This window comes from Batrachochytrium dendrobatidis (genome assembly GCF_000203795.2).
Source record: "Batrachochytrium dendrobatidis JAM81 unplaced genomic scaffold BATDEscaffold_16, whole genome shotgun sequence".
Classification (NCBI taxonomy): Eukaryota; Fungi; Chytridiomycota; class Chytridiomycetes; order Rhizophydiales; genus Batrachochytrium; species Batrachochytrium dendrobatidis.
The window spans coordinates 144,066-170,931 of NW_006281114.1; the positions used below are offsets into that span (position 1 = coordinate 144,066).

Genomic DNA, 26,866 nt, shown 5'->3' on the forward strand with positions numbered 1-26,866 from the left:
AGCATGTATTTTAGATATTGTCCTGTGAGTCTAGTGATGGTCTGTGAATGTTATTCAATCAGATACACGCGGAATGGATTCCCAAAGTAATGATTTGCTAATAGTCGACCAGCACTTGAAGGTTGTGACAATGCCAACAGTTGATGTGGAAGAACTTGTCCCAGAATAAACCGATGACTGAATCAATGTGAATGTTGTTAGACTAGCCATACATGATAATTAATATGAACCAGATTCAGTTACTTACCGCACTGCATCCAACAATCGTGTTGCAATGCCTTGTCTTCTGTCTAGTTTTGATACCCATATGCGACTTATTCCACAAATGGCATCCACTCTCTCACTACAATTCAATCGTAGAAAGTTCATCAGCATACAAATATAATAATGGATTTCACGATCATGAAATACTCACTCGGAATATGTGGTATCGCTTATTGACTCATGTGCGTAGTGAATGGGTTCAGCTAGTACACAACCCTTGACTCGTCCATCTGGTGTCAAGCATACAAATCCTTGTCCAGTTCCAGTCTTGGGAATATCACTTGGAATGGCACCAAGTTCCTTGTCTACGATACTGACTAGATTAAGAAACTGGGAGACACTGCGTTAGGATTCAAATCTCCTATTCAACTGCAATGTAGACTGTCTCACCTTGCACCATTCCTTTGGATGCTCGCTTGAATGAATGTGGATAATAAAGGATCGATCCAAACCAATAAACAGAGACGGAAGTGAGACTTGCTAAGTGTAGACAGACATGTGGAAGAGTGTAAACTCAATGCAGTGTCACTACAGATAAGAGGTCAATGAGCTCTGAATACATTCAACTTACCCATCGAATTCCATCCATGTATTGTCTGTGATATGCTTTATGCAATTGATCGTCTTCAGCTGATCCAATCGAATACTCCATCTCACACTCCTTACACTTTTGAGATCTAGGTTGACGTTGTCCTAGTTGTAGAGTAGTCTGTACCATTTCTTTAGTCTGTTTCTGCTTTACTGAGGTTGCTTTACGACACTTTGCATATGGAGTCACCAAAGAGCGATTACCAAGTGCTCTATAGGAATGCGACGTTTGTCTTGACAATACATCTAAACTTGACTGTTTGAATATACTCTCCGATGCACTATGGCTTGATCCAGTGTCACTGCTGTTGCGCTCAGATTTAGTTGGTTTCATCGATATGACTCAAGAAAACCCCTTCAAGGTTAAAACCCTTTACAAACCTCATACTAGCACATCCAATTTAAAATCACCAATCCAGTTTATTTAATATCTTGGATAGCTTGATCTGTAGATTCAATCTTCATTTCGCAGCACCCAACTGTTTATTTCTCTGCTTGGAAAAAAACACTTTAATGTGCTCATGTCCTTCTGCTGATACAACTACAAGTCTCTTTGAATCAGAGTGCCATAGCTCATATCCAAGATCTGTTGCATACTTTAAAATCTCACGATACTCTTGCTCACCAGAAAACATCTGGTAAAGGTGTCCGCGTGAAATCCGAAGACGATTTCGCTCCATTTCCCAAAGTCGAACCTGATCCACTATAGTTGTAGGAAGCACAGGTGACTTGGTATGCATAAACCAGTGTGTTAGTTGCTTTGGACAAATCATAAATTTAAATAGTAAACCAAACATGTAAATCTTACCCCCTTTTTCATCTCTGGATGTGCATGGGTTGTAAGGTATGCAATAATCTGGTTTAAAACTAATGGTATCAGCAACCTCTTATCCATTATAATGTAAACATTTCATGACAGCTCAATCGTATCACTTTACCTGCTCAGCAGATATACCCTTGGCCAAAGCCTCTCGTACGCTATCTCGAGTAATGATTCCAATCACCATATTGGCAAACCGAACACGCATCTCTATAAACAAACTCAATACTGCAATTTGTAATGGCGAGTCCGTGTATGCATAGACACGGTAATTGGTCTCAATAATAATAAATCCATCCGAATCTGCCTCAAGCGATCGTGGAGACAATACTGCACCAGCACTGGCTCCGGACGTGAGAGATGTGGCTAAATGGGTTGGATAAAATCGAGTCGATTTTTTCTAATACCGTGTGGCAAACAGTGTTAGATTCGGCCTGAAAAATCCAAGTGGTAAAAATACTCAATATAGCATTGTACCTTTCGTTGATATATAAGACCTAAATGCTTAAGATCGTCCAGCATATGTTTTTGTGTTGGAGTCAAAACTTCTACAGAGTAGTCCTGAGTTTATGGTTAAATGCAAAACAGGTCAGTAAAATTGGTATTGCATTTCCATTTCCATTTCAATTTAAAAATACCTGTCCAAGTTCCAAACTACCAAGCTGGAAAAAAAAGTTTAATACTTCAACAAGCTCCATGTTAAGTTGCTATAAAATTGGATACAAAAGTCAGTAGATATAATCACTGGCCAATGCATTATTTTCTTATCATTCGGACTAAATAAACTACACTTGTTGACCAAATCAACACACCTCGGCCATTTCCAAATACTGCAGCAAAAACGCCCATATTTGCACATTGACATCCTGTAATAAAAACTGAAATCCTTTTGATGTTATCCGCAAATCTCCATTGTGAGCTGCATTTGTTGAAGATCTAATATAAACATACATCAACATTTTATGATTTAAAAATAGCAGATGCTTGAATACAAAACTCATGCTTTAACCTACATGGGTGCCATCAAACCCGACTTTTCCAAAAGCTTTACTATTGCCTAATTGAAAACAAGTTTAAAACATTAGACGCATCAACACGCTGATAGAAGTTTATACTACAATGACCCAACATTTACCTTTGGCCGCTTATCTGATGGAGTTCCAACCAGATAGTGCAGTACTGACTCCCAACATTCTTTGGCATACGTTTCCAAAAACGCGATACTTGGCCGGTGCTTATCTATCGTTTCACAGGGCATACCAAATGAAGTATGACTACCACTACAATAGAGATGGAATGTCAGTCTTGAACATGAATTCATCAACACCACCCATATTTCAGTCGCATTAAACAAGTCATACCTTCCAACAAGTGCATTATGTATGCTTTTTTGAAACACAGAGTTGATATGAACTGATTTATGAGATCCTTCGTTTTTTATTGACAGAATATGTAGTTTTGCCAGTCCAGTAACTGCATGTGAAAATTGACTGTTGGGTTTAATCCATTAGCACTCACTTTCAAATGCAATCTTTAACAAACCAATATAAATGGAAAATCATGAATCGATTGTTGAGCATACCCACTGTATTCATGTGTTTCCCAAGTTTCAATATCTGATATCTTAACTGTCATGCTAGTATAGAGCAGTCTTAGTATAGTGTGCTTTGCCAGATCAGGAAGAAGACTAAATTGTAAAACATGTCAGTGTTTTGAAATAAATGTAAACCAATGAAATCCTGCCGAGTTGATACTTGATCATATACAAAGAAGCATATTGGATGATTTGACCAATATTTGAGATTCAAAGATTTGTGCATGGATTCAAACACAAGAAAATAACTCACCGAAGAATGGCTAGACAAGTAGCAGGCTGAGCAAACAATCTGTCCAAAACAGGTCTAGGAAGAGACTCTAAATACTGGCCAACATTCCCCTATTGTCGCATAATAAGATCAGATTACGCAGCCAAATTAGGAGTTGAACCCATACCAGAATGCATGTGCAGTCGAGTCAATCTCGTTCAATCCAGAAACTCAAACTTATTCTTAAAGCAGCACTCACACTGATGGGAGAAGAAGCTTCAGCAAGCATCATGCAGACTGTATTACAAAGTTGACATTGGATTCCAGCCAGCAAATCTATCCCTCAATTCCCTGAGGGTGTTCTGGAACGACTCAAATTGCTGTCAAAACCATTCATCACATTGACCATGACTATTGCAACCACTGGATTTACTGCCAACCAACTAGTGTGCAGGATTGCTGCTGGCTATCCTCGTCTTGCTTTTATCTACCGGAATACTCAATATTACACATCCTTGACTGGATCTTCACTCAAATCTGCTGTCAAAGACCTTCAAGACCACCATGCCAATTCCAGGACTACCGACATTACAAAGACTATCTCTCCATGGGAAGAGTATTCTGAGCTAATTTCCAAATCACTTAAATCATCGAATTTCACTCTGGATAAGCATAGGCAGCTTTTCAACATTGTAAATGACACTCTAGCTATTGATTCGGATAATGTTGCATTCAAAACTATCGTTTTGGAACGGATTATAGATAGGCTTGGAAAGGCTGCCACTGCTTCTCAATATTATCGACTTGCGCTCTTGCTTGGGCAACAGGTAAATGTGCCGAGTTTATTTTGCCATGTATAATACGCTATCAAGTAATCTAGAATTGCAAATGTTTAAATTACATCTTGAATGCTGACTGATAACCTAATAATAGAATGATGTGCGGAAACTGGTTCGTTTGTTCAATAAAATGCATTTGCTAAATATACGTGCTGCCTCTTGGGCTTATACCGTGTTACTGCAGTCCTTGGTTGCCAACGATGCTCTAGAATCTGCTACTTCTCTGTTTACCTGCATGCGAACTACCTCTGCAGATACACTGCCAACATCACATATTGCTACCCCATTTGGGACATTGGTACTTCCATCCTCTAGTCCTCACTTTTATGAATCAACTAAAGCAACTTTTCTGCCCTACCCCAATCGAAGCGCATTCGAAATTCTGATTGCAGAATATGCTCGTCGTGGTGATCATTACAATGTCGATGCCCTTGTTTCTGTTTTCAAATCCAGCAAACTAAAAATTATGCCACAACTTTTCCAAACCATCATCGATTCGTTTGTGCGTCGTCGTATGTTTTCTGCTGCATATGCCTGTCATCTCCAGCTAATAGCCATTTCTGAGAATCCATCGTGCTTTGTCGCTCCAAATTTGTTGTATTTAAAAAATGTCTGCGTTTCACTTTCTCATCTAAAAAGACCCAAAGAAGCACTGCAGCTATTAGTCAAATATTCAAATACTTTCCAATACTCGTCCGAAACGGCTCTCGTGCCATTATACAAGTTTCTCATGACAGCCTGCACTACTTATCTTGATCCAGAAACTGCCCTTGACATCTTGCAGCACTTTATTCTATCGAATAGATCTGAAGCACAATCCATTCTGTTCTGTGAATCTGTAGCTCTTATTTCGGAAAAGTGTAATCGTGTCGATATTCTCAAGCAAGTATTCGACATAACCAGCTCATTCAAAACTAAACAACTGACCCCCATCCTGCTCAATATATATTTACAAAAGTTTGCACACTTTGAAAAAGTAAAAGAACTCGACACTAATGCTGCAAGCAAAAGCGATACTGTTCAATCCTTATGGGTTGAAATTTATGATTGTGCAAGTGCTTTGAAATCGCTAGCTGATCTTAAATCCACCACGTTTGTATGTCTCGTGGACCGGTGTATTCAAGATAAAAATATGAGCAAAGCTGTAGAGATTCACTCTAAAATGTATCATCATATACCCTTTTCTGAGAGATCAGACTGCTTTACCATGGCCACTTTACCGCTGTTTTTTGCCTTGATGAAACAATCCAAGTTTGATGACGCGTGGAAAGCATTAGATCTTTCATTCGACTACGTAAAGTCACCCAATATACTGTGGGATCAATCGAATCTATTGAATACTCTATCTGAGCCACTTGTCGAGCTGATATGTCAAGATTTGTCTGAAACGACACTTTTTTCTCGCTTTAATCGTATTCATTCTATTTTTGGAGCCAATTCAGGTATTTCTGATGGTGTCGCATTACGCATTGCAAAAAACCCGTCAAGCAGTATTGTTATCCTACCGCAACTTGCAGCTCTTTCTTGCTGGACACCATCTGTTTCGGGACTTGTGTCAATTGTGGATACCGTTTTGGAACATGGACCTTCATCCGTACTTTGTCGAATGCACTATTCGCTTAGTGTTTCTAAACGAACTGGGGATGATCGCTTATTGGTAGTTTTAGATGCACTGTTGTGTGCTGCATCAGTGATGCCGTTGCAACCCACACCCAGCATGTCGACAAGACTTAGCAAATCTGAAGTGGATTGTGTCAAGTCTTGGATGGAGCATCGGGATATCAATTTCAAGCAGCATCCATGGATCAACCAGCTTATTTCCAACTATGCACTTGAGTGATGTATACTTTTGAGTACAAATGCATGTACATACATTGTGGTCTCTTATTTCTCAAGCAGCCCAAACTAAATAAAAAACGCATTATAACCACACCAAAAAGGTTAAATATATATTTATATCAAGACATTATGTTTTTGGCTGCACTGCCTTCACTATCTACTGGCTCGGAAGCAAAACGAACAGACGAGTTTGATAGATGCAATGGCGGTACGGCTTCTTTGCGCAGTGCATTGATCTGGTCTGCATCTTCATCCTCACTTGCCCATCCATCCTCTTCTAGATCGACATCACTCATATCATCGCTTTCATTATACTGGTCAGGATCATTATAAGCATCGTCATCTTTTTCGTGCTGTATCAGCTCACGACCCCGCCGTAATATGTTTTTCATATTGTAGTGCTCTGATCGATGTGAGCTAAATTTCAAACGCTTATTTTGATCTGAATTCAAAAGTTTAGTACTAATAACAAACGCATTCTAATTCTCAGTATAGGTTGAATTGAACCAACACACCTTCACTGGTTGCATCGTCTATATCACCGTCAGATTGCCACTCATTTCCACTAAATTCACACATCTGCATCCGCATATCGAGCTCTGCAGGGAGTGTTTCTGACGATAGCGAGTCAGATCTATTACGTGAATTCTCTATGGCAGTAGCGAGCTCCAATGGTGGGACCGTTCCTAATTGTTAAAAAGTATATGGATGAATTTCAACAGCCTTGAACACTCTCGACAGCCCATTGTGACCAATGATGACGTATCTTTGATCCAGTATTTCAAACAAAGCTATACCTGTAGAGCCCAACAGCTGGTCTGTGGTTGAATCGTATCTGATAAATGGTGTTTTGGGTTCCGTCACCTTCATTGTTGAGTCTTTTTGTGCCTCAGTAATCATAAGGTTATCTTCATCCCAGCAAATCCTGGAGTCCAAAAAACGGTGCAGCAATTAGAACCTTTTGCACATATCAGAGACTAACTCTTAAATCAACCATCATCTTGAACAAACGGACAACTCAAACGTTCGTTGACAACTGAAAGTTCATGCGAAACCCAACTCAGGTTTGGGTTCAAGGTATGAACACGAAATGTGCAAACCATCCCAAGTCAAGATGGACATTACAGGTTGGTAGGTCTGGCTGGTAAGCATTCATAAATAAGAACGGTTACCCTCTAGTTTTTGGCTGCTCAGAATTGGACTTGCGCTTTAGAATGCCTCGAGCAGTAGACTTGGGTTGAGCACTAGAAGAAGGCTCCATAGTATCGGATTCAATCATTTCGTCAATGGTATTCCGAATTGGATTGTGTGAGTATGCGCCAGCAGCAGGAATGTCGTTTGAATCGTCCATGACCGCAGATGTAAACTTTTCAGGCGAGATAACTGCAATCCATCAGATCACGTGAAATGCTTGGAAATCAACTTGAATCCAAACGCAGTTTTTATCTGATTTAAAAGCTACAATGTTGGTCTGTCGGATACTTCCGTTTCTAGCATGTTTGTCTTGGGTTTATGCCTGGGAGACTGAAGACCATGAAATATTTGATTTGCAGGATGCTCTTGTTGGTATTGAGCCCAAAGGCGACTTTTACTCGATTCTAGAAATCCCTCGTTCTGCTGAACTTGCCGAGATCAACAGAGCCTACAGGAAAAAGTCGCTTGCCTTTCATCCTGACAAGACCAAGGATCCTAAACTGCGTAAACTGCACACCATACTGACTTCCATCAGCACTATTCTTAAAGACTCGGATCTACGTATACGCTACGATGAACATCTTGCTCGTGGCTTCCCAACCTGGCGTGGCACTGGCTACTACTATTCTCGCTACAAGCCTGGTATCTTTGTCGCCATCTTTGCCATTCTGTTCTTTATCTCTGTTGCTCAGTACATTATTGCCTGGATATTTTACTATCGAGAAAAAAAGGAAATCAACGACTATATGAATACTCTCAACGAACTTACCCTTGTTCAACTCAAAAAACACTTTCAGAAACTTGCCAAAAAATCCAAAACGGATGCAAATTCTGAATCTACCACCACTATTCCTACGATTAACAAACACTCCTTGAAAAACTCGACTCCCTTGGAATTGCTGATTGCCTCTGGCGAAGTCGACAAATCTGAATTTGTTGCTCATAAACCTTTGCTTACAAACGTTGCTTTAGTACAAGTTCCCTTGGGCATATTTACCTGGCTCAAAAACCTACCACAGGCAATGCAAAAAAGTAAGGGATCTGTAGACTCGGCTTCATCTGGAAAAAATGCGGTAAAGTCAGCATCAGGAAAGTCTTCTGCGCGCAACTCGATCGTTGAACAGGCTCGTCGAAAGAGACGAACAAAAGGGAATAGTGCCAACAAAAACGAGTATGATGACTATGAAGTGAATGACGACTCGGATACAAGTATTGTCTGGAATAATAAATCAAAATAAATCCAGACTTTTAGGCAATTGCATGCTTGTCGATTCAAGATCTATGGAATGAATGATGTCGATCAATCCTGCAAAAGATGGTTTAAATACAATACTATAGTTTTCAACAACAACCAAGCATGTATATCCAATAATGATACAATCACATTTACTGGATAGTATGTGATTTGAACTCTTTAGTTGACTGTTTTGGAGATTGAACAGTTGCGTTTGTAATGATTGTTTTTTTCAACTAGAATGCAAACAAAAGTGTGTACAGTTTGATTACATCAGAATCCAGATCGAATTGCAGACTTTGTGATTGTGCAATAACGCCCAAAACAAGACTCTTCAAAACTAGCCAGTCGCGACTGACATTAAATCTTTCAAGTCGGACAATCAAGTCTGAATTGAGAAATGACTAGTCGCAATACAGTTGTTCGGTTTGCTAATGACAGAACTCATTTTACAGCAACTCCTGATTCAGCGTCTAATCTGTCTGTCTTGCATGAACCAATTCCTCGTTCGATTCCTCCCAAACCTCAACCTCATCCTCGCTCCTTTGCATTCAATCCAAATCCAAACCATCCATCGCTTGGTGCAACCTATCCGGTACACTCTCAACAACACAGTATAAATCAGTCAGTTCTACATTCTTCCACCAATGACAAGTCTACAGCATCTCGCTTACCACAGCCGTCACAAAGAGTCTTTGGGTCAAAATCTGTCAGGTCTGTTCATGATGGCGATTTGTTGCATCGACCCAGAAACTCGATTGAAAGTCGAGCTGTAGAGATTTGTCTTTCAAAAGTACCAATTGTGCAGCACGTTGCCGGACGTACTCGAGTAGCTCGAAGCATGCAAGATAACAATGTTCGATCGGGAAATAAGGAGCTGGATCTAATTCAACCTGCTCATTTCAGCAAGTCCTCTTTTACTGAAGTTGAACAGCATCAAGTGCCGATTTTGGAAAAAGAATGCAATGTTGCTAGTACTTACAAACCTGTTAGTCGGTACTTTCCATCTGCAAAATTGGAAAAGGAAGCTGTTTATGAATACAATCCGCCTGCTGCTGCCAAATACTATCTTTGGTACGATAAACCAATACAACATTTGATGGATCGTATTCTATTTCATGTATGGATACTGATATGTGCTATCATTTAATTACTCATTTGATCGTAGGGACAGCACTAGAATTGGTCTTGAATATACAATGCATTCCAATTCACTAAGCCCAGAATACATTCAATTTGAAGAATCAGCATTACATGCATTCAAAATTCACAGTACAAAAATTGGACTTCTTGCAGGCAATAGGAAACAGAGTGCTTGTGAGCAATCATCTGTTGGTTTGGAATCTCCAACTGGATTTATGCTTGGCCGAAAGATCTGGATTGATTCGGACACGGAGTCCAACTCTTCCACACAGTATAGCATTGTGGTGGATCGGTTTGATGCAGGTCGGCAGGTCTTATCTCAAACTGGACCTATTGGAACCATATCTCCCTCAGTTGTTTCAGAAGCAGATATTATCATCCCAGTAAGTTTAAATCTACTATTTTTGAATCGATAATACTCGGCATTATTAATATTGCTGAATGCTAGGTGTACTTACGAGAGCAGAGTGATGGAAAACCAATACAAGCAGGCAGTGATCGTGTATTGCAGTTATTAAAGGTACTATTGAATGACTGTGGCTTGGTTTGGTATAATCAAATGCATTATTTAGAAAGCTTATTTTTAAACCACAGACTCTCAAGGATAAACATAGTAGCACGACTTTAAATCAGCACCACAGCTTTCCACTGATTGCTGAATCATTTTTTGACATGTCATCCAAGCAAGTATGGTTACAAGGCAAGTCATCATAAATTTGAACACTGTGTTTTTACACTGGCAACTCACATACTAGTTTGTACAGCAATATTTGCTATTCCATATGTCAAGATCGATGCTGCACAGATTCATCCACTTCGCATTGTGTCGACATCCCTATCACATGAACTATTTACTCTTGAATGCTTAGAAAGCCCAACCTATGGGTAAGTTGGATTGTCACATGTGTTACAATGTGCTGTATATGATTTTAATGCTGCTTTAAGATTCATGTCTTTGGATCAAGCACGTCACTTGTATCTACTGGAGGAGTGCGATTCAAAGTCAAAAGTGCTTCCGCTGATTGGACTGTAAGTTTGATTTCAAATAGATTGATCTAATTGAATTCTTGACTCACTTTTACTTTTGACCAGTTGGTTTAAATCGGTGAATACATCTCTTGTAGATCCATACGTTCATGCAGCATGCATTCAATATGTTTTGGATAGTAGTCGAGTAAAGCTGGATACTGGAAAATCTACTTTTTTAGTGTGTATATTTCAGAGAAACGCCAATAGTGGAAACACTCGCGTGATGGAAGATCAGAAATCGTCTGCATTTCGATTAACTAGCTCTACTCAAGTATTCAAGCCGGTTGTATTTGAGTGCACATTCAATGTACGTAGTATACGTCTGAATGTTTTGATAATGATATTGGATTTATTTAATATGTTTCTATGCCGTATGTATTTTGCCTAGGTGGACAAATCTATGGTAAAGTTTTATCAGACGCATGGATTAGAAATCAAATCTGCGCAGCCATGTTCATTTTCAACAGTTGATCTAATGAATGATGAAAACACTGATTTTTGTCAAGCGTTGGAGTCGTTTTATCAGATTTCTTTACGTCCAGCTAAAACTCCTTCCATAACTGCAGCTATGGACCACATTGAAGATGAAATTTCTGAAAAACCATTCGTTTATGGTATGGATGCCTCAGAACCCGATGTCAGCAGCACCCAGGAAACAAAAGTACAACAAGCACATGTGGAGGATACTGCCAATATAGCGAGTTCTATAGATAATGCACAAAATAATATACCCACTACTTTAACGGAGCGTGTTTGCAGCTCTGCTGAAACAGCACCAACACATGTAGCAGTTGATTTTGGTACCTCTAGCTGTCCGCCAGAATTACCGCCTCTTCCATTGCCATATAAATATCCTATGTTTCCAGATGGTATCAATCAAATGTGGTATTTATCAATGCTTCAACAACAAGTGGAGATAATTCAGAGTCAGATTGTAGCCTTTTCTAGACAGCCCTATCATATTTCTGGACTTCATTCTACAGCACCCGTTGGATCTACTTTGTCTTGTAATGTTTCACAGCCATCCAATGCTATAGATTCAAACTTGTGTAGTGCTGCTACACCTAGCACATGTATTGGAAATCACGCACCTCAAGAACCACAGACCACGAGTGAATCGCATAAACAGAGATCCATTGTGCAACCTACTGATTCAAGTTGTTTGGTTCAAACCACATTCTTTGCAAAAACATCCATGTGCGATGCAGCAACAAACACATCATTTTATATTCCTCAAAACCCTCCACAGCAGAACCACATGTCTATAAACACTGGCATAAATTTGGTCGAGTCGGAATCCAATGCTTCTCTTGATGCAGACTTGAACACAAAGGCAGTAGCACATACAGCAGAATCTGATATAGACTACACCAACAAATCGCTGCATGAATTAGATTTCCAACGGTTACAGATTAATGAAACGGAGAAAACGTGGCCACCTTTCGACAATCGAGAAAACCACGCATCATTTTTTCAGTGCAATGAATTAGCATCTGGACCAGCCGAGCAAAAGTCTATTTTGGCCAATTATTCGACGATGATTTCTACTTTTAGTGGGATATCTCAAGGTGGAGAATCTTTTCAGCTATATCCGCAACCAGCAGCAGCCGGAATTATTGAGCACGAGTTGGAAAACCAAAAGCCAATGCACAAGGACACTGGCTCACTTGGCGTGACTAACCCAAAGGATATTATTGCAGGGTTAGTGAGTGACCCTGAGCAGAGTTTTGTTTACAAGGACGGTTGTGACATCTCGGCAATATCTGCTGTGGACGAGTATGCAAGCGTATCATTTTCTATAGACTTTCCCAGTTACAGCCACAACAAAGCTGAAACATCCGTCGGAATCCCGAGTCAAGTGCCGAAAGAAGCATATTCTCGGGCAACTCTCGACTACCTACACAAATATGGACTGATGGACCATGATGATCGGTCGTTTTCATGACTTTTGAAGAAATGAATCTAATGTACTATTTGATCATGAGAATGCTTAGATGGGTTGACCCATTCAGTAGTTGACGATAAAGAATCGAGACTTTCGGAGTTTTTATGCCTCATTTGATGCTGGATTTGTGTAGCTGTAAGATTCAAAGCCCTTTAAAAGCACTTATCTTAAGCAGTGGATTGGACTGAATAAAAAGCCAAACTTGGAACCCAATTTATACTAGTTGAACCTAATGACTACTAGTAAGATAGGAGACTCGACCATGGAATCCATGTCTATTGAAGCACCCATGTGCATACCTCACACTGCCAAAGTATACCGAATAAAAGACAGCAGCTTGACTGATTCAACTGATGCTGATAAATCAAGTGTACGTCGTAAACTGTCCAATCAATACAAGAGTACCAAGCGAGGTACTCTGACTGACTCATTTCTACTGGTATGTTGAGCCATGTAACCTGTAACGACTTGAATGACTCCAAATGAATAGTGGCTTAATATCCTGCAATTCATCAATTTTTACTAGATGAGTTCGGTTGCCCTGCTCAGAGCAACACTTGATTGTTTCAAGGGTAATCTTTCTCAAGCCAAAATTGTGGCTTCTGGTCGCAAAACAACGACTCCTGTGCCCATCAAAACAAAAATATCCAAACTTCGCATTCCCTTGTGTGAGGAACTTGCATTACCCGGAATGCTTGATAAAGATGTTCGTGGCTCCATAAAGGCTGAGTGGGTCGATGCACATCCAGTAACTGTCACAACTCCTGTCGAGCGAGTCATTCTGTATATTCATGGTGGTGCATACCTATTTGCATCTCGTCGTACACACAGATCCGTCACTTGGCGTCTTGCAAAATCTGCTAATGCTAGAGTTCTCTGTAAGCTTTTATCTTGTGCAGCTTCAGTTTTTTTAACGTGTAGTCAAGCTTACCTTGTATTTGATTAGCAATCGACTATCGTTTAGCCCCTGAATTCACATTTCCTACTCCCATCTTTGACACTCTTTGTGCCTACAAATTTCTGATTGATCCTCCTGCAATGTCTAATCAGCCAAGATATCTTCCAAACCAAATTTCTTTTTGTGGCGATTCGGCTGGTGGTGGTTTAGCCATAGCTACCATGCTATACTGTCGGGATACTGGCAAATTTCCCGTTCCTGGTGCCATAGGATGCTTTTCTCCATGGGTAAGCTTTATTCTTGTTTCTAAAATATATCTTTACTTGTACTCTGTTAATGATGAAACTTTGTTTTCGTTTTAGCTGGATCTTACTCAATCTTTTCCAGCTTGGCATTTGAATGAACCATTTGATTACTTGCCTGCTTCATCTACAGATCCACTCCATGTATCTAAACAACGTCCACATCCATATATCAAATGCAGGGACGAGCTTTTAGACCCCTATGTCTCACCTGTATTAGCAATTGAAGATCCATCCAAACCCATTCCACCCATGCTGATCCAAGTAGGAGATGCTGAGCGTGTTCGTGACGATGGTATTGTATTTAGCCAACTTTCTTTTGCAAAGTCACCCATCCAGCTCGAAATATACGAAGATCAAGTCCATGTGTTTCAAATGTTTGCTCCCTTTCATGCAATAGCCCGATTAGCACTTGAACGCATGAGTGCGTTCTTGAGTCAGCAAACAGGTACAAGTACCAAGCTCCCTGCCGTTCATCGATCTTCTATTTGGGTACGTAAATCCACCGAGTTTGTCGCCGAGGATATTCCTGATCCAATAGGAATTATTGAAGATGGGATGGTGCGACTGTTTGATACCGGAATCTGGAATAGCGATATGGATACAACCTCTTTATCTGCTCTTGAAAATACAATCGATAGTAAATAATAAAATACCAACCTTGAAGCACCCAATCCTGTGAAATCTAATTTATTCAAAGTTGATTTGTAGCTTAAATCAGCTGCTGGTTGTCGGTCAACCTTGAGTCGTCAAGGGTTGTCCATCAGCCCCATTCTGAGTCTTGATCCATTCCTTCATTTCCTTGGCAAGAAACTGCTCATAATTCCATTCTTTTCCAGTCAGTAAAGATAGTTCGCGATTCCAGATATAGACATAGGCTTGAACAGTGTCTGATTCACCCATACTATTCACAGAAACAACTTGTCTTTGGTACAGATCTGTCTCGAAATGGTCGAGCAACTGTATTTCTGAATTGGATTGAATATACCATAGCACACCTTGGACTGTGTTGTTGGGTGTAGCAGGAACAACAGCCGGATAAGGTTGATCAGCGACTCCAAACCGCTGATATCCAGAAAGTATTGCGCCAGTCGTTTTACGAGGTCGTTGGTAATTGTTACCAAGTCCAGATATCATCTATTATCAAGTTAATAAACAAATCAAAACAACTTGACAAGAATGGGCTGATAAAAACAATGCCGTGTAATCCAGATGGCTAATTGGCTAGACTACTCACTACACTGTCGAATACATGATCTGCCATGAGTGATCCGTAGGCAAACACTGGCAGGTGTGTTGCCCTGTTGTCACTCGACTTTATCAAATCGGCTTGCATTAAAGTTCAGTCGAGTCGAAAATCCAAGAGAAAATCCAAACTAATTTCTGATGTAAATTTGAGGTTTAAATTCTGTACAAACTCTGCTGTCCTAAAGCCTCATCAATATGTTTGTATTCTAACTTGAAAGCAAAGATTGCATGCATTGGGAATGCAACTTTTGTTTTTATGCTAGTCACTAAGAAAACCCCACAATGTTGTTCAGTAATCCAACACCCATCATGTCATGATACTAGCTGTTTATGACCTATTTAGACCTATTTGGTGCTCTATCCTACGTGAATACAGCTGTAATAATTGACTTGCTATCTTGGGTTTACAGGCTGCCCAAGTAAACGCGAATCCTCCAAGTTTACTACTCTTGGCCAACTATTCAGCTGCACTTTATACAACAACTGCCATCTACGCAACTAAATGGATAGTCAAGTATCTACAATAAAGGGGGTCAAAAAGATAGAGGCTACCAAAAAACAGCCTCATGCAGGCGGAGCATTCATTCGAAACATTCTTAAAAAAAATACCAAAGGCACAGGAGAAATACAAATCAAAGAACTCGACGAATCTGTTTTAAAAAAACGCCTAGTAAAGCTTGACCAAGAGCTCGAGGACTACAAAGCCAAATGTGCCAAATAGTAAGTCTATCACATTGACTCAATTTTAAACATGCAGCTATTATCTTCCGGCTTGGTTATCATTGCAACTTTTTTCAATGGACTGGATTATAGCAAAAAAGAAAACGATTGGTATAGAGAAGAAATTGAGACGTGCCAAAAGGACACTGCTGATTACATCATGTATCTCGAATCCAAAAAAAATGAAAAACTGGATGCAATTCAACGACTTACCGAATCTAATCAAAAAGACATGGACATGTACTTGCTAAAGCGAAAAAAGCGTGAAGAGGAGAATCAAGCAAAGATCAGCGGTATTGAAGACTTGGTCCAACTCATACAATTATACCGACTGACTAACATATGTTGTTTAATGTATTGATCCTTGAATAAACAGAGTTTCATGATCAATTGGTCGACTTTGAAATGAAACTGGCCGCCAAGGAAACCGAGATCATGCAACTATCAGATACCATGGTAAATTGGGGTTGACTTCAATGTCAAATTATAACTGTATTCACGTAAAATGAAGTTTTTCGCAGACTGATGTTGTCAAACACCTAAACGCTCGGATACTTTTGCGTTCTAGTTTGAAAAAATTGCACTGCTGTTTCCATGTCAACCACCAGGAAAAACACAGTGTTGTCCAGTAATCTGACACCAATCATTTCATGAGACTGGCTGTTTATTATCCACACTTTTGTTCCGTGTTTCATTCCATATGAATACGGCTGTAAAGAAATAGCATGCTAAAACAGATTTTATTTTTTCCATGTATAATCTGATTGTATATAAATGTCTAGGCAAGAAGGACAAAACATGAAGGGGAGATGGCAAACATTCGCAAGGAAATGCAAAATGCAGAGCTAAACCATTTGACTGAAATGGCGGATCTGGAACGCTCATTGTTGGAGGCTCGTATGAAACTTCAAAAGGAAGCTGAAAACAAAATCAAATCAATGGAATCTGCTGCTCATGAGGTATAGTTTTATTTCTTCAAGCATAATCGAATTTAGAAAAATAATATTATCTCATGTGTATCAAATAACCAAATATTATTCACTTTACAAATCACTATAGAAAGCAGCAAAATATTTGACGGATCATACAACAGCACTTGAAGCAGAAAACTCGCGACTAAGTCAAGATTTGAGAAAAGTTACCCTCGCTACCCAGCAGCAGATTGCTCACATAGAATGTCTTGAAAGAGAAAACAGAGAACTTGAACGAGAGCAACGACTAAGACACGATTTGGTCAAGATTCGATTGAAAAAGATTGTAGAGGCCCAAGAACTAGATGCAAGGTATAAAAACAAACAAAAATATCTGCATGCTTCTCGAAATAAGCAGATTGTGGCAAACGCATTGTACAACAAAGGACTTTCTGCGCTGGGATCACCTTTAAAAATGAATAAAGTGCACTCCTTGCAGGTTAGTGACGATACAGAAATAAATTCATCTAGTAAAAAGTCGACTGGATATGGAAACCGCGGCACGACTGAGCCGCAATCGACAAAAGCAATACTGAATCTGAACAAAGAACTGCATTCCAAGACACCTTGCATTGAAGCCAAACCCCACTATACTGGAAATAATCCTAGTCTAAAAACTATCTCATCCAAAAACAAAAACAACGATGCCTCGACTGCTCAAAACAAGCATTATGCTGTGGATCTCATTGACATGCAGCACCATGATTCGTTATGGTTTGAAGATGACGAAGACGATGAATATCAATGATTAGCGTATCAATAAATTGAAATTCGTTGAATATATCAAGTGCCAAAACATTGTCCAGTTGCAGTGGTAGATTTAAAAAGTATACTGAATACCAGTCATCTAAACCTTGATAATACTAGTCCTAGCATATTTAAATACCTACTTTTTGCATATCATATTATACAATTGACATGATTAAACAGTATCAAAATAACCAACCACAAGTATATTCAAACAACCACGTTCATAATAAAATTATTGCAAAAAACTATTTATGTTGAATTAACTTTTTTCAAAAGAGCTTTACGTTCTTCCTGTAACGCTCGACACAATGATTCTAGTTTTGTTTTGGAAGCCATTACAGTTTGTACTTCTCTATTTGATTGTTTGCGCTATGTTTGGTTGAACAGTAATAATATATTAAAATTTAATAAAGACTGAATATGGTATATATAATAATGCACGGCAGTACAAGCACTATAGATTCAAACCTCTTCAGCCATTTCCACGATTGCCTTATTCATCGCTTCATACTTTATGCGTATATTTGCATTCTCCTTTTCAAGTTTCCGCGTTTTTTTACCCATCTGCCAAATCAAATATGTTTATATCAGCATATTGATATTTAGAATATAAGGTAATTGAAAGCTCATACCTGTTCAATCTCTTGTCTAAATGTCTGAAATAATTCATTACTTTGATTTAGTGTAGATTCAACCTATCAAACACGTAATGCATGTACAATAGAAAAAAAATGAATAAACACTACTCAGATACTTGTAATCTTGAATATCCTAATAATTTAAAAACTAAAAATACCTCTCGAAATTTTCCAATGTACAGGGATAGTTGATTGCGCAATTCAGCTTCAGTTTTTGAAAATGTTGTCATTTGAGTTTTAAGATTTATAGCCTTGTTTTTTTCTTGCTCAGCCTTTTGACGGTATTGTTCGTACTTTGCTTGAGTTAAATGAAATTCAATATCTCTAGACTTTGAAAGCGACAAAAAATGACGCTCTCGTAGCTCATATTGCTTAAGAAGATCTTTAAACTGTTCTTTGAGATGAGTGCTATGAAAACCAATAGGAGTTATTCATGATTAGATATGCAGCGCAAATTCAAGCCATGGCTTAAACTTTCTTTTAAATAAATCAGCATTATCGAAACAAACACTCTTACACATCATCAAGTTTCTTGTTTTGATTACTTTCCTCGACTAAACTGCTTGATTGCAAGACTGTGTCTAGTTTGGTGTTGTCGGTTAAATCGCCAATGTTTACCATTTTTAAACGGACGTCGGAAATCTGTAGTTTGATAAAACAAGTAGGGTATCAATCATTAATAGAGACATGGCATAGTTGAAATATGAAGCGTCGCCGAGTTACCTTTGATCTATTGTCATTAGTTTTAGGAATCGAATCTGAGATTGTATGTTTTGGTGAATCGTCTGCTAGAAGGTGATGGACAGTTGGAAATCAGCAGTGAGAAACAAGACTACATGGTGAATCTTTTATTGAAAGCGGAGCTAGCGTATGTACCTGTCTGTTTGTTTATAAACTTTGATAACTGCTCGTTCAAACGAACACATTCGGTTTTCTTTTGTAGATTGCTACGAAACTATAATTTTAGATATGATGCATGTCAGGAACATCGTGGTGAAAATCGAGCAATCCAAGTTTAGCCGAGTTTTGAATTATTATGTCATGGAACCTTACTGTTTCAAGGTACATTTGAAATAAGACCTGACATCTATCATGATCAGATGATTCAACCAGCAAGAGTTTATGAATTTTTTCTGATTCGGCGGATACGGCAGAATCTAATTTATTTTAAAGTCGTGAATATGTATAGTTTGGCAAGCTAGAGCTTGTCAAGTACGAATGATCTGAATAATCGACTCATTTAATCCATGCATCAGACACTTACCCAAATTTAAATCAAGACTGGTACTATGTGTAGGACTATCCATACTATCATTTTGTTGATTAGCAATACCATCGCTTGAGTCGAGAGTAATACCTATTGCCCAACATGCATGATATAAATAAAGGATTCCATTGAACCAAAGTCTCTATTGAAAGACAATTCTTAAGTTGGCTAGCAGTCTTTTCATTTTTAAAGCTTGAATGATGTTTCAAAGCATGTTGGGTAATACACTGAGCTCACATTTAGAAGAACAAGAAGCCTCGGCTTTTTTTCCAGTTTCGAATACAGAACACTTTGTAGAGGGTTGTGTTGAGAGAGTACGAGGACGAGGTAGTTCTGAGCTAGAAACAAAAACCAGTTTATCCATTGCTCTAGTGCAACGAAAGATAATTCCAGAGAACAATTCAAGCAATATGAACTGGTAAAGGTTTATTTTATCAAAAAATGAACAATTTTAAAACCATGAAATCAAGATTTTTAGTCGAGATTATGACATTTCAAGAGTTGAATCAAGAATTGTATCGAGTCAACTAGTGTGAATTGAGTAAGAAATAGTGTTTTTGAATCCATCGACTGTTGTGCAGAGAATCACAATCGATTGATTTAGTTTATGATTTCAATAGAAATCTGTTACACAATTGTGCTGAATATTCGAGTAAAAAACATGTCAGTGCAGATCTAGAAATCATTCTTTTGGATTGCAAAGGCGTGACTTTTCTCCTACTCAAACCAACCGATTCCAGTCAAGCCCACAGTCATGGCCAGTATCGTCAATCAGCAATCTATCAGCGTATGTGTTTGGAATCATTAGTGTTGTCTCAATTTGGCATTGATTTGCTTGCTGTCATACCAATCACTGCTCACCATGTCTATATGGACTCCATTTTCTGGTTTCTTGCTGAATTCATTAGTTCCTTCGTTGGTCTGCCCTCGGTGTTGGTGTTTGGTGGGGATGGACCCGCCATCACTCTCTCACTCGTCTTGTCAAGGACCGTGCGGCTGATACCGAAAAGGCTCACCATAACCTTCTTGTTGAAGAGGCTCGAGTTGCATACGAAGCTCATTACAACAAAACTCAAAACGCTCTTGCCAAAAAGGACGGCGGTATGTTACTATCTTGCTAAAGATTCTGTTATATTCAATAAGGACTAGTTGGCAAGACTTTTGAATTATATCCACAAACGGCCTGTTGAATGGCACTGTAGAGGTCTAAATCCAGTCTTGCATGGCATTCATGTATTGCAATCAAAAAATTACATTTTGACATTCAAATGATTGGAATCGACTCATGTTGGAATTTGTAAAGGCTTGTCACTACAACTGGGTTTCTATCCAATTCAAGCATTTACCTGTACGATTGTATTGATAGATCAGCAAACGACAGCTATTGATTCTCATCTGCATTGCAATGAGTGGATCGTCTAACCGTAGTGTCTTGAATGCAACAATCACCCAATCACTACATTTCAAATTGCTAAATATAGACCTCTTGTTATTCGATATACTAACCTTTTATATTCTTTAGTTGCCTCCTGCGACTCGGACAGTATCTTCTTTGACGCCGATAAATGGTCCAACTGGGCTGTTGCTCAGAATGATGCAGAAGATGCTGCCGCCAAACTTTCTGCCAAAAAATGAATTGAAATCTGTTAAACTTGGCCAATAGCACGGCTCTTTGATTTTTATAACTGACTTTAGAATCGAGTATCACGGTCCTGAATGCGATCAGCTCATCGTAGCCGTATTCACTGGACTAAAGTGACAGTATAATAAACAGTGGGTCTCATGTTTGATGGGTGCTAGTTTACTGGACAACATTGTGCACTTTGGACCATCTACGACTGGTGATAAAATGAGAAACTGTCAGCAATCATCAGTGTGCATCATGATGTATTTGCATAAAATTCAATCACTTTTGTATGTTTGGTGTGGTAAATATTAGTACTATTTGTTGATTTGAATGGAAAGAGCAGCCTGTTTGGATGCCATCAGAGTTCAAAACATCACAAATTAGTTTGAAGATGCTTTTGTGCGTTCTCATTCCTTTTGTCTCGAATCATATTTTCACAACTGCTCTGACCTGAACAAATTGAATATTTTGAAATGACGACTCTGGATACGCTTTGCAGTAACCTGAATTTTAACTATGAATCACTGCTGCTTTCATCCTCTGACAAAAAAGAGTATGCAGATGCTCGAATGGCATTTCATCATTCTATCGAGTCTATTCGCAACCAGGCATTGTTTTCGGTGATACTGATGCGACAGCTTTTGGCCAAACTTCGACCAGAAAATGCAGACCCAAATATCGCACTACTATTGCCAGATATATTTCCAGAAAGTAGCGAGTCATTGTGTTCAGTCATACTAGAAGCATTATTGCGAGCACCGGGTTTAACTCGAGCTCAACACATCAGTGTGTTGAGCAGACGCGGCGAAAAACTTCATGATAAACTACCAAAAGCATTCGAGCATATTAAAATGCATTGGGATTGGAGCTCAACCCAGGTACGCTAAATACAAATATAGAGTAGGTTTCCATATGTTGTGTCTAATTCATATGACTGGCGTGTAGCTACTTTCTTCATTTGATGTAGTGATTGTGGTTTGTTCTGCCATGCATTTCCCTCTCACTCAAGAGCTTATTCTTAATCAGATCTCATACTCAAAAACGCTCTTTTTTGTTACGACAAATGGTGTTACAATCAACCGTGCTAAAAATATGATTAAAAGCAGTGCAGTTGTTATACCTTGTTTTGATTATCAATCAGAATTACTCGGGCACAGATTTGATCAGCAGGTGAGTTGAGCTTGAATGGGACAACACTGCAGTTTTGTAACTGGTTACTGTAGAGTCAATACACGCACTGATTCAGTGCCATAAATACAAGGTCTGCTTTAATTTGTTAAAACCACAACCTGCTCAATGGAAGCCGGATCTAGGTATATAGTTTGTTATTGGTATGCAGAAACAAGACTTTATTCTGAGAAATTGCCAACTGTTTAAATTTCGTGTAGATCTTTTAAAGCAATGCCTTTTCAACATTTGTACCGAGTATGGTCAACCCAATGACATTACGCAACAGTAGGTTTGAACTGCTTACAATACAATCTGCGACTTTAAAACCAACTGGTATTCGTTTATTCAACTGAACTGAACATTGACCGTGTCTTATTTCATACAATACACTCTTGATCCTTACAGACTAATTGACAAGATTGTTCCAAAAACGATTGTTGATGGGTAATGAATTAGCCATAAATGTACCCACTGATTTTTGATATGATTTCAAGTTGACAAAGTCAAGTTTGGTATTTTAGATTGGAACTGTTCAGCAAGTATGCCATTCCACCATTTAATTATCCCAGTGCAGTTTTGGATTTTTCCAGGAATGAATAGATCAATTTACATGTGTCTGACTCGATAATTTCAACCAAATGGGCCGAGACTGATCAGTCCAAGTATATAATCAAAAGCATTCAGTCAAACGCCAATAAACTCGTTCACATGCAATTTCATTTTTGTAATTTCAATCACGGCAAGGTATCATAGCATTTGGTTTATCCTAAACAAACGCACACTATGATCTTCGCTACAAGATGCCAGATATTGGACTGTGCCATCAGTCTGTGGTCGCCACGACAGACCTTTGATAGTAGTAGCATGCGAGTCGCTGAATAAACATCCGTGGTTAGTATGTGTAGCTTAAAAGCATAAAAATATATCAATCAGATATTTTAAAAAACATACGCTTTTGGAATATCTTGGAAATGTGCTACAGACTGCCACTTTTTATCAGGTTCTTCCCAAATCTGACGCAGATGAATATCTCCGGTTTCCAAACCAACAGCCAACAGATATCTGCATAGTTGAATGGTATTAGTTCAATACACCAGCTCAATTTTATGGGTTCGACACAAATGCATTGACTGGTGTATACCTATTGGCTACCAAGATTGGACAAATGTCAATCATTGTCACACTCTCGTCAAACTTTAGCGTTGCTACTACGGTCCAATTGCTATCAGATCTTGCCCATATTTTGACTTGCTTATCACGAGATGCAGTAATAAAATGATTGCTGTCTGGTAGCCATTTGGCTGACCAAATAATACGAGCATGTGCCTTTTCCTGAAAGGCTTCCAAAATATAAGTACCGTCTAAATAGTTTTATAGCACGAAAATAAAATAATCAGCACATGAGTTTATGGCATCTTTCTCTTGTTCAATTCCAAACACTCGAGTCAACAAGTTTGAATATGCAAGCAGAATTACCTTTAAGGGCATTGGATACATTAAACAGAGCCCATCCACGATCACGACCAGCCGTAAGAACATACTGACCATTTGGCGAAAACTGAATACACGTTACAGAAAGAGTGTGAAATGAAAGAGGTGGGCACACTTCTTTCCAAGTCGATGTTGACCATAGTCGCACTGCCGCGTGTTCTGATTTTGCAGCCTTGCAAGCTGATGCAACAAGAGTTCCATCGCTGCTGGAAGCTACAGATATGATTTCGTATCCATGTCCATATCTGCACCATTCAATACAAAATAGTTAGCAATTGCTGTATGATGTGTGCTATTGAAGAATACTCACAGTTTGTTGGCTTCTGGCCACAAAGTATGCTGCAAAAGATGCTCCTCAAATGGAGGTTGAACTAAAGCATCCGACAATGCTGCTTGAGGACTAGATACTGCAGAAAAGGCAGAGATGTTGGGATTAACTTGAGTAGAGTTTGTAGCACCCGCATCTACATGTATTACGAGTTAATCTAAATTTAATTTTAACAATAATCGGAATGAGCAATCTCGGTTTACCTGCATAAATAGCCTTGTTTGAAAGTCCAAGTGCAGGCAAACAAGCACCAGCAGTTCGCTTCTCCTGTACCGAATCAGCGAAATCATAAAATGAGCACCTTTTTCAAATATTTATCCAAATAAACTGCCAGGCTAAATACTTGCCATTTCATCTGGAAGCTCAGCGATGCCAGTGAGGTTCTCCACAGTCTCAGCAAACGCACGCGGTGCTGAAAACACTCGCAGCACTTTCTCATCAGCTCCAGAAATAAACTGATATTTGTGTATGAATGAAAGGCAGTGCAGATCGTATCCATGAATCTGAGGACGGCCAATTTCATGCCATGATATAGCGTTATCCCGCTTCCAGTATCCAACTGCACGAGTGGTCTGATCTAAACTTGTAGAAAGCAAATATGTTCCAGATGGATCCCAAGCAATATTTTCAACTGAAGAAAAATGACCACTGATTCCAATAGATGGAGACCAACTAGTGTAACTATCATCTTGATTTGTGATAAAACCAGTTGTGCACATTGCAGCATCAACACTTCAAATCAGTAACGTATTCTGCTAATTATCCAATTCAAACGCAAAACGCATTCAATACAAACCTGAACGTTTCCAAATATGAAGAGCTCCATTATATCCATTGGACACAATCATATCTCCTAACGGTGAAAAAATAGCTCCATAAAAGCCAAGTGTAGCTCCACCAACCTCACCCAATCTAGCTTTGTAAATCCACGATTCACTGTGAGTATCAGGCTGCCAAACCATAATCGATTTGTCTGCAGATGCGCTGATGAGAGTTAGGGGCTGATGATACGTTTTTTCTTTAGTAAGCTCATCTGAAATGTCATGATTACAGTTATATCATTAGCCATGGCGAAATTCTAATGCGCAAAATATCTGCAATAAACAATAATTGAACAAACCTGTTCTCCATACAGCTGGTTGCCAATTCACACTGTGCACCCAGTCATCATGGCCCATCAAAAGAGCATCAAGCATCATTGTGTAAGATTGAGTCTCTGAATTGCAAAGAATCTTGAATTGATGTGCCTTGGTAGTCAGTTGGGTCCAATCAGCAGGAAAATCACTAAATATATACTAAAATTCTAAGTCGTCTGTACACAAAAACAGATTTAAATCATGTATCAATATAGTAAAAGACGTACGGATTCATATTTTCCAAAGCTAAAATTGCTTCATCGACTGGATTTTGAGTTGACGAATCATTGGCTAGAGTGTCCGAAGCGTTGCCGGTTAACGAGGTAGTAGAAATTTTCCAAATTCGAATATGCCGATCTTGAGAAGCAGTGGCAACCATCAAACATCCATACTCGGATGCATGTTTGTGCGATTCTTCTTTAGTCAAAGTACATGGTAAAGTGGCAATCTTTATAGAACGAATCCAATCAGTATGCTCTGATAGCGACAAAACCTTTTTAAATTTGTCATTTTCATGAACAAACGCATGAATCTTCTTGTCTGTACCACCAGCTAAAAGAGTCAAGGCTAACGATATAAAATTATACGCATCATTTAGTACAACCGTCACCCATCTTGAAACTAGACGAGCAAAACTTACTTGTGGAGTTTGGCAAATAGGCCAGTGCAAGTGCCATCATATGATGGTTTCCCATGGAGATAGTCTGCATAAGCTGCATTTCATCTAAAGCCAACACTATATTAGTACTCAACTCCAGATCTAGTCATGCTCAACCCAGGAGTCAAATAGCAGCACCTTTTCCATCTACATTGGTTAATAGTTTCCAAATGCAAATTGTTCCATCCGAGGCAGATGTAGCAACCCAGTCACCATTCTCGTTAAAATTATCTTTTCCTTGCACAACGGCCAATGTCACAACTCCGTTGGTATGCCCAGTTACTTTACACGAGAGTTCCCACTAAATAAACATTGGTTAAACCCATTTTAATGCTCGACTGTGACACTCTTAACCTTACTTGGCCAGAAGGATGTTTGCGCCAAACAATACATGACTTGTCAGCAGATCCAGAAATAATGAGATTTCCTTCAGACTGGGAGCAATTGGATCCTAATTAACACAAAATCATCAGTCATCATGACAGAATAAATAGTTATACATGAACTAGCATCTAGTCAATATTTGCCTTGTCGCACGAATGCTACACAAGTGACATCTGCAGAATGCCCTTTTAGTGTATGCGATGCTCCAGCGTTTGAAGGTGCCTTAATACAAAATAGAGTGCATTAGTTTTCAATATAATCAATCGAGAAAATACCGATGATTTGATATTCCAAATATCACATCAAATCAGTACATGATCATACAGCAGCAAATTGATAATCAGCTGAATCACCAAGTCAGGATAGGTTGAAACGCACCTGTGGTCTATACATGCATACAAAGTTTCCGGCAGCAAAAGCCATTTGACCATCTATAGACCAGTCTATGGCATGACTGGTTCGGTTGCATGCAATGGCAACATATTCAATCGACATTTTTAATTCAAGTTTGAAATTTGTATCGATTGCAATTCAATTGGAAAAGTTTTCGAATTGTTCATTTTATTTGCAATCGTATT

At 39.0% G+C, this 26,866-nt stretch overlaps 13 protein-coding genes across 13 annotated transcripts; 7 read left to right on the forward strand and 6 right to left on the reverse strand.

Annotated features, from left to right (window-relative positions):
• Window positions 1-50: 50 nt before the first annotated feature.
• On the reverse strand, window positions 51-1,186 carry BATDEDRAFT_92243 (uncharacterized protein; the record flags this gene model as incomplete). Its single annotated transcript, XM_006682459.1, has 5 exons — window positions 51-177; window positions 248-343; window positions 416-581; window positions 655-679; window positions 836-1,186. 5 exons carry the CDS (start codon window positions 1,184-1,186, stop codon window positions 51-53), a joined length of 765 nt encoding a protein of 254 aa, XP_006682522.1.
• Window positions 1,187-1,313: 127 nt separating this feature from the next.
• On the reverse strand, window positions 1,314-3,766 carry BATDEDRAFT_92242 (TFIIH/NER complex subunit TFB2; the record flags this gene model as incomplete). Its single annotated transcript, XM_006682460.1, has 12 exons — window positions 1,314-1,580; window positions 1,661-1,708; window positions 1,791-2,072; window positions 2,150-2,233; window positions 2,311-2,379; window positions 2,485-2,608; window positions 2,686-2,729; window positions 2,808-2,952; window positions 3,034-3,162; window positions 3,255-3,359; window positions 3,520-3,608; window positions 3,737-3,766. 12 exons carry the CDS (start codon window positions 3,764-3,766, stop codon window positions 1,314-1,316), a joined length of 1,416 nt encoding a protein of 471 aa, XP_006682523.1.
• Window positions 3,767-3,884: 118 nt separating this feature from the next.
• Window positions 3,885-6,156, forward strand: BATDEDRAFT_28023 (uncharacterized protein; the record flags this gene model as incomplete). The annotated part of the gene is made up of 2 exons (XM_006682324.1): window positions 3,885-4,304; window positions 4,411-6,156. The coding sequence occupies 2 exons, from the start codon at window positions 3,885-3,887 to the stop codon at window positions 6,154-6,156; spliced, it is 2,166 nt and encodes a 721-aa protein (XP_006682387.1).
• Window positions 6,157-6,237: 81 nt separating this feature from the next.
• Window positions 6,238-7,506, reverse strand: BATDEDRAFT_92130 (uncharacterized protein; the record flags this gene model as incomplete). Its single annotated transcript, XM_006682461.1, has 4 exons — window positions 6,238-6,597; window positions 6,671-6,841; window positions 6,953-7,080; window positions 7,328-7,506. The coding sequence occupies 4 exons, from the start codon at window positions 7,504-7,506 to the stop codon at window positions 6,275-6,277; spliced, it is 801 nt and encodes a 266-aa protein (XP_006682524.1). The 3' UTR covers window positions 6,238-6,274.
• A 124-nt stretch (window positions 7,507-7,630) lies between these two features.
• On the forward strand, window positions 7,631-8,101 carry BATDEDRAFT_4965 (uncharacterized protein; the record flags this gene model as incomplete). Its single annotated transcript, XM_006682272.1, has 1 exon — window positions 7,631-8,101. A coding segment is annotated over one exon (471 nt), but the record flags the coding sequence as incomplete, so codon positions are not given.
• Window positions 8,102-8,983: 882 nt separating this feature from the next.
• BATDEDRAFT_92267 (uncharacterized protein) lies at window positions 8,984-12,700 on the forward strand (the record flags this gene model as incomplete). Its single annotated transcript, XM_006682414.1, has 8 exons — window positions 8,984-9,657; window positions 9,752-10,109; window positions 10,175-10,246; window positions 10,321-10,413; window positions 10,517-10,611; window positions 10,672-10,755; window positions 10,819-11,062; window positions 11,144-12,700. 8 exons carry the CDS (start codon window positions 8,984-8,986, stop codon window positions 12,698-12,700), a joined length of 3,177 nt encoding a protein of 1,058 aa, XP_006682477.1.
• A 232-nt stretch (window positions 12,701-12,932) lies between these two features.
• On the forward strand, window positions 12,933-14,548 carry BATDEDRAFT_92268 (uncharacterized protein; the record flags this gene model as incomplete). Its single annotated transcript, XM_006682415.1, has 4 exons — window positions 12,933-13,139; window positions 13,227-13,578; window positions 13,647-13,885; window positions 13,961-14,548. 4 exons carry the CDS (start codon window positions 12,933-12,935, stop codon window positions 14,546-14,548), a joined length of 1,386 nt encoding a protein of 461 aa, XP_006682478.1.
• Window positions 14,549-14,635: 87 nt separating this feature from the next.
• BATDEDRAFT_28028 (uncharacterized protein) lies at window positions 14,636-15,236 on the reverse strand (the record flags this gene model as incomplete). Its single annotated transcript, XM_006682325.1, has 2 exons — window positions 14,636-15,037; window positions 15,138-15,236. The coding sequence occupies 2 exons, from the start codon at window positions 15,234-15,236 to the stop codon at window positions 14,636-14,638; spliced, it is 501 nt and encodes a 166-aa protein (XP_006682388.1).
• Window positions 15,237-15,650: 414 nt separating this feature from the next.
• Window positions 15,651-17,587, forward strand: BATDEDRAFT_92269 (uncharacterized protein; the record flags this gene model as incomplete). Its single annotated transcript, XM_006682416.1, has 5 exons — window positions 15,651-15,868; window positions 15,962-16,161; window positions 16,245-16,324; window positions 16,651-16,827; window positions 16,928-17,587. 5 exons carry the CDS (start codon window positions 15,651-15,653, stop codon window positions 17,585-17,587), a joined length of 1,335 nt encoding a protein of 444 aa, XP_006682479.1.
• A 251-nt stretch (window positions 17,588-17,838) lies between these two features.
• BATDEDRAFT_92132 (uncharacterized protein) lies at window positions 17,839-19,858 on the reverse strand (the record flags this gene model as incomplete). The annotated part of the gene is made up of 10 exons (XM_006682462.1): window positions 17,839-17,958; window positions 18,058-18,153; window positions 18,222-18,284; window positions 18,386-18,635; window positions 18,745-18,869; window positions 18,951-19,015; window positions 19,104-19,182; window positions 19,281-19,384; window positions 19,492-19,584; window positions 19,732-19,858. The coding sequence occupies 10 exons, from the start codon at window positions 19,856-19,858 to the stop codon at window positions 17,839-17,841; spliced, it is 1,122 nt and encodes a 373-aa protein (XP_006682525.1).
• A 390-nt stretch (window positions 19,859-20,248) lies between these two features.
• BATDEDRAFT_28031 (uncharacterized protein) lies at window positions 20,249-21,129 on the forward strand (the record flags this gene model as incomplete). Its single annotated transcript, XM_006682326.1, has 3 exons — window positions 20,249-20,281; window positions 20,403-20,595; window positions 21,017-21,129. 3 exons carry the CDS (start codon window positions 20,249-20,251, stop codon window positions 21,127-21,129), a joined length of 339 nt encoding a protein of 112 aa, XP_006682389.1.
• A 465-nt stretch (window positions 21,130-21,594) lies between these two features.
• On the forward strand, window positions 21,595-22,919 carry BATDEDRAFT_28032 (uncharacterized protein; the record flags this gene model as incomplete). Its single annotated transcript, XM_006682327.1, has 4 exons — window positions 21,595-21,999; window positions 22,067-22,291; window positions 22,368-22,434; window positions 22,786-22,919. The coding sequence occupies 4 exons, from the start codon at window positions 21,595-21,597 to the stop codon at window positions 22,917-22,919; spliced, it is 831 nt and encodes a 276-aa protein (XP_006682390.1).
• A 73-nt stretch (window positions 22,920-22,992) lies between these two features.
• Window positions 22,993-26,808, reverse strand: BATDEDRAFT_36146 (Elongator subunit ELP2). The gene is made up of 14 exons (XM_006682385.1): window positions 26,667-26,808; window positions 26,432-26,510; window positions 26,264-26,355; window positions 26,043-26,205; window positions 25,887-25,970; window positions 25,474-25,813; window positions 25,231-25,394; window positions 24,907-25,143; window positions 24,454-24,798; window positions 24,093-24,246; window positions 23,768-24,027; window positions 23,433-23,652; window positions 23,243-23,353; window positions 22,993-23,165 (listed from the first exon to the last, which is right to left on the reverse strand). Exons 1-14 carry the CDS (start codon window positions 26,781-26,783, stop codon window positions 23,039-23,041), a joined length of 2,493 nt encoding a protein of 830 aa, XP_006682448.1. The 5' UTR covers window positions 26,784-26,808; the 3' UTR covers window positions 22,993-23,038.
• Between the last annotated feature and the right edge of the window lie 58 nt (window positions 26,809-26,866).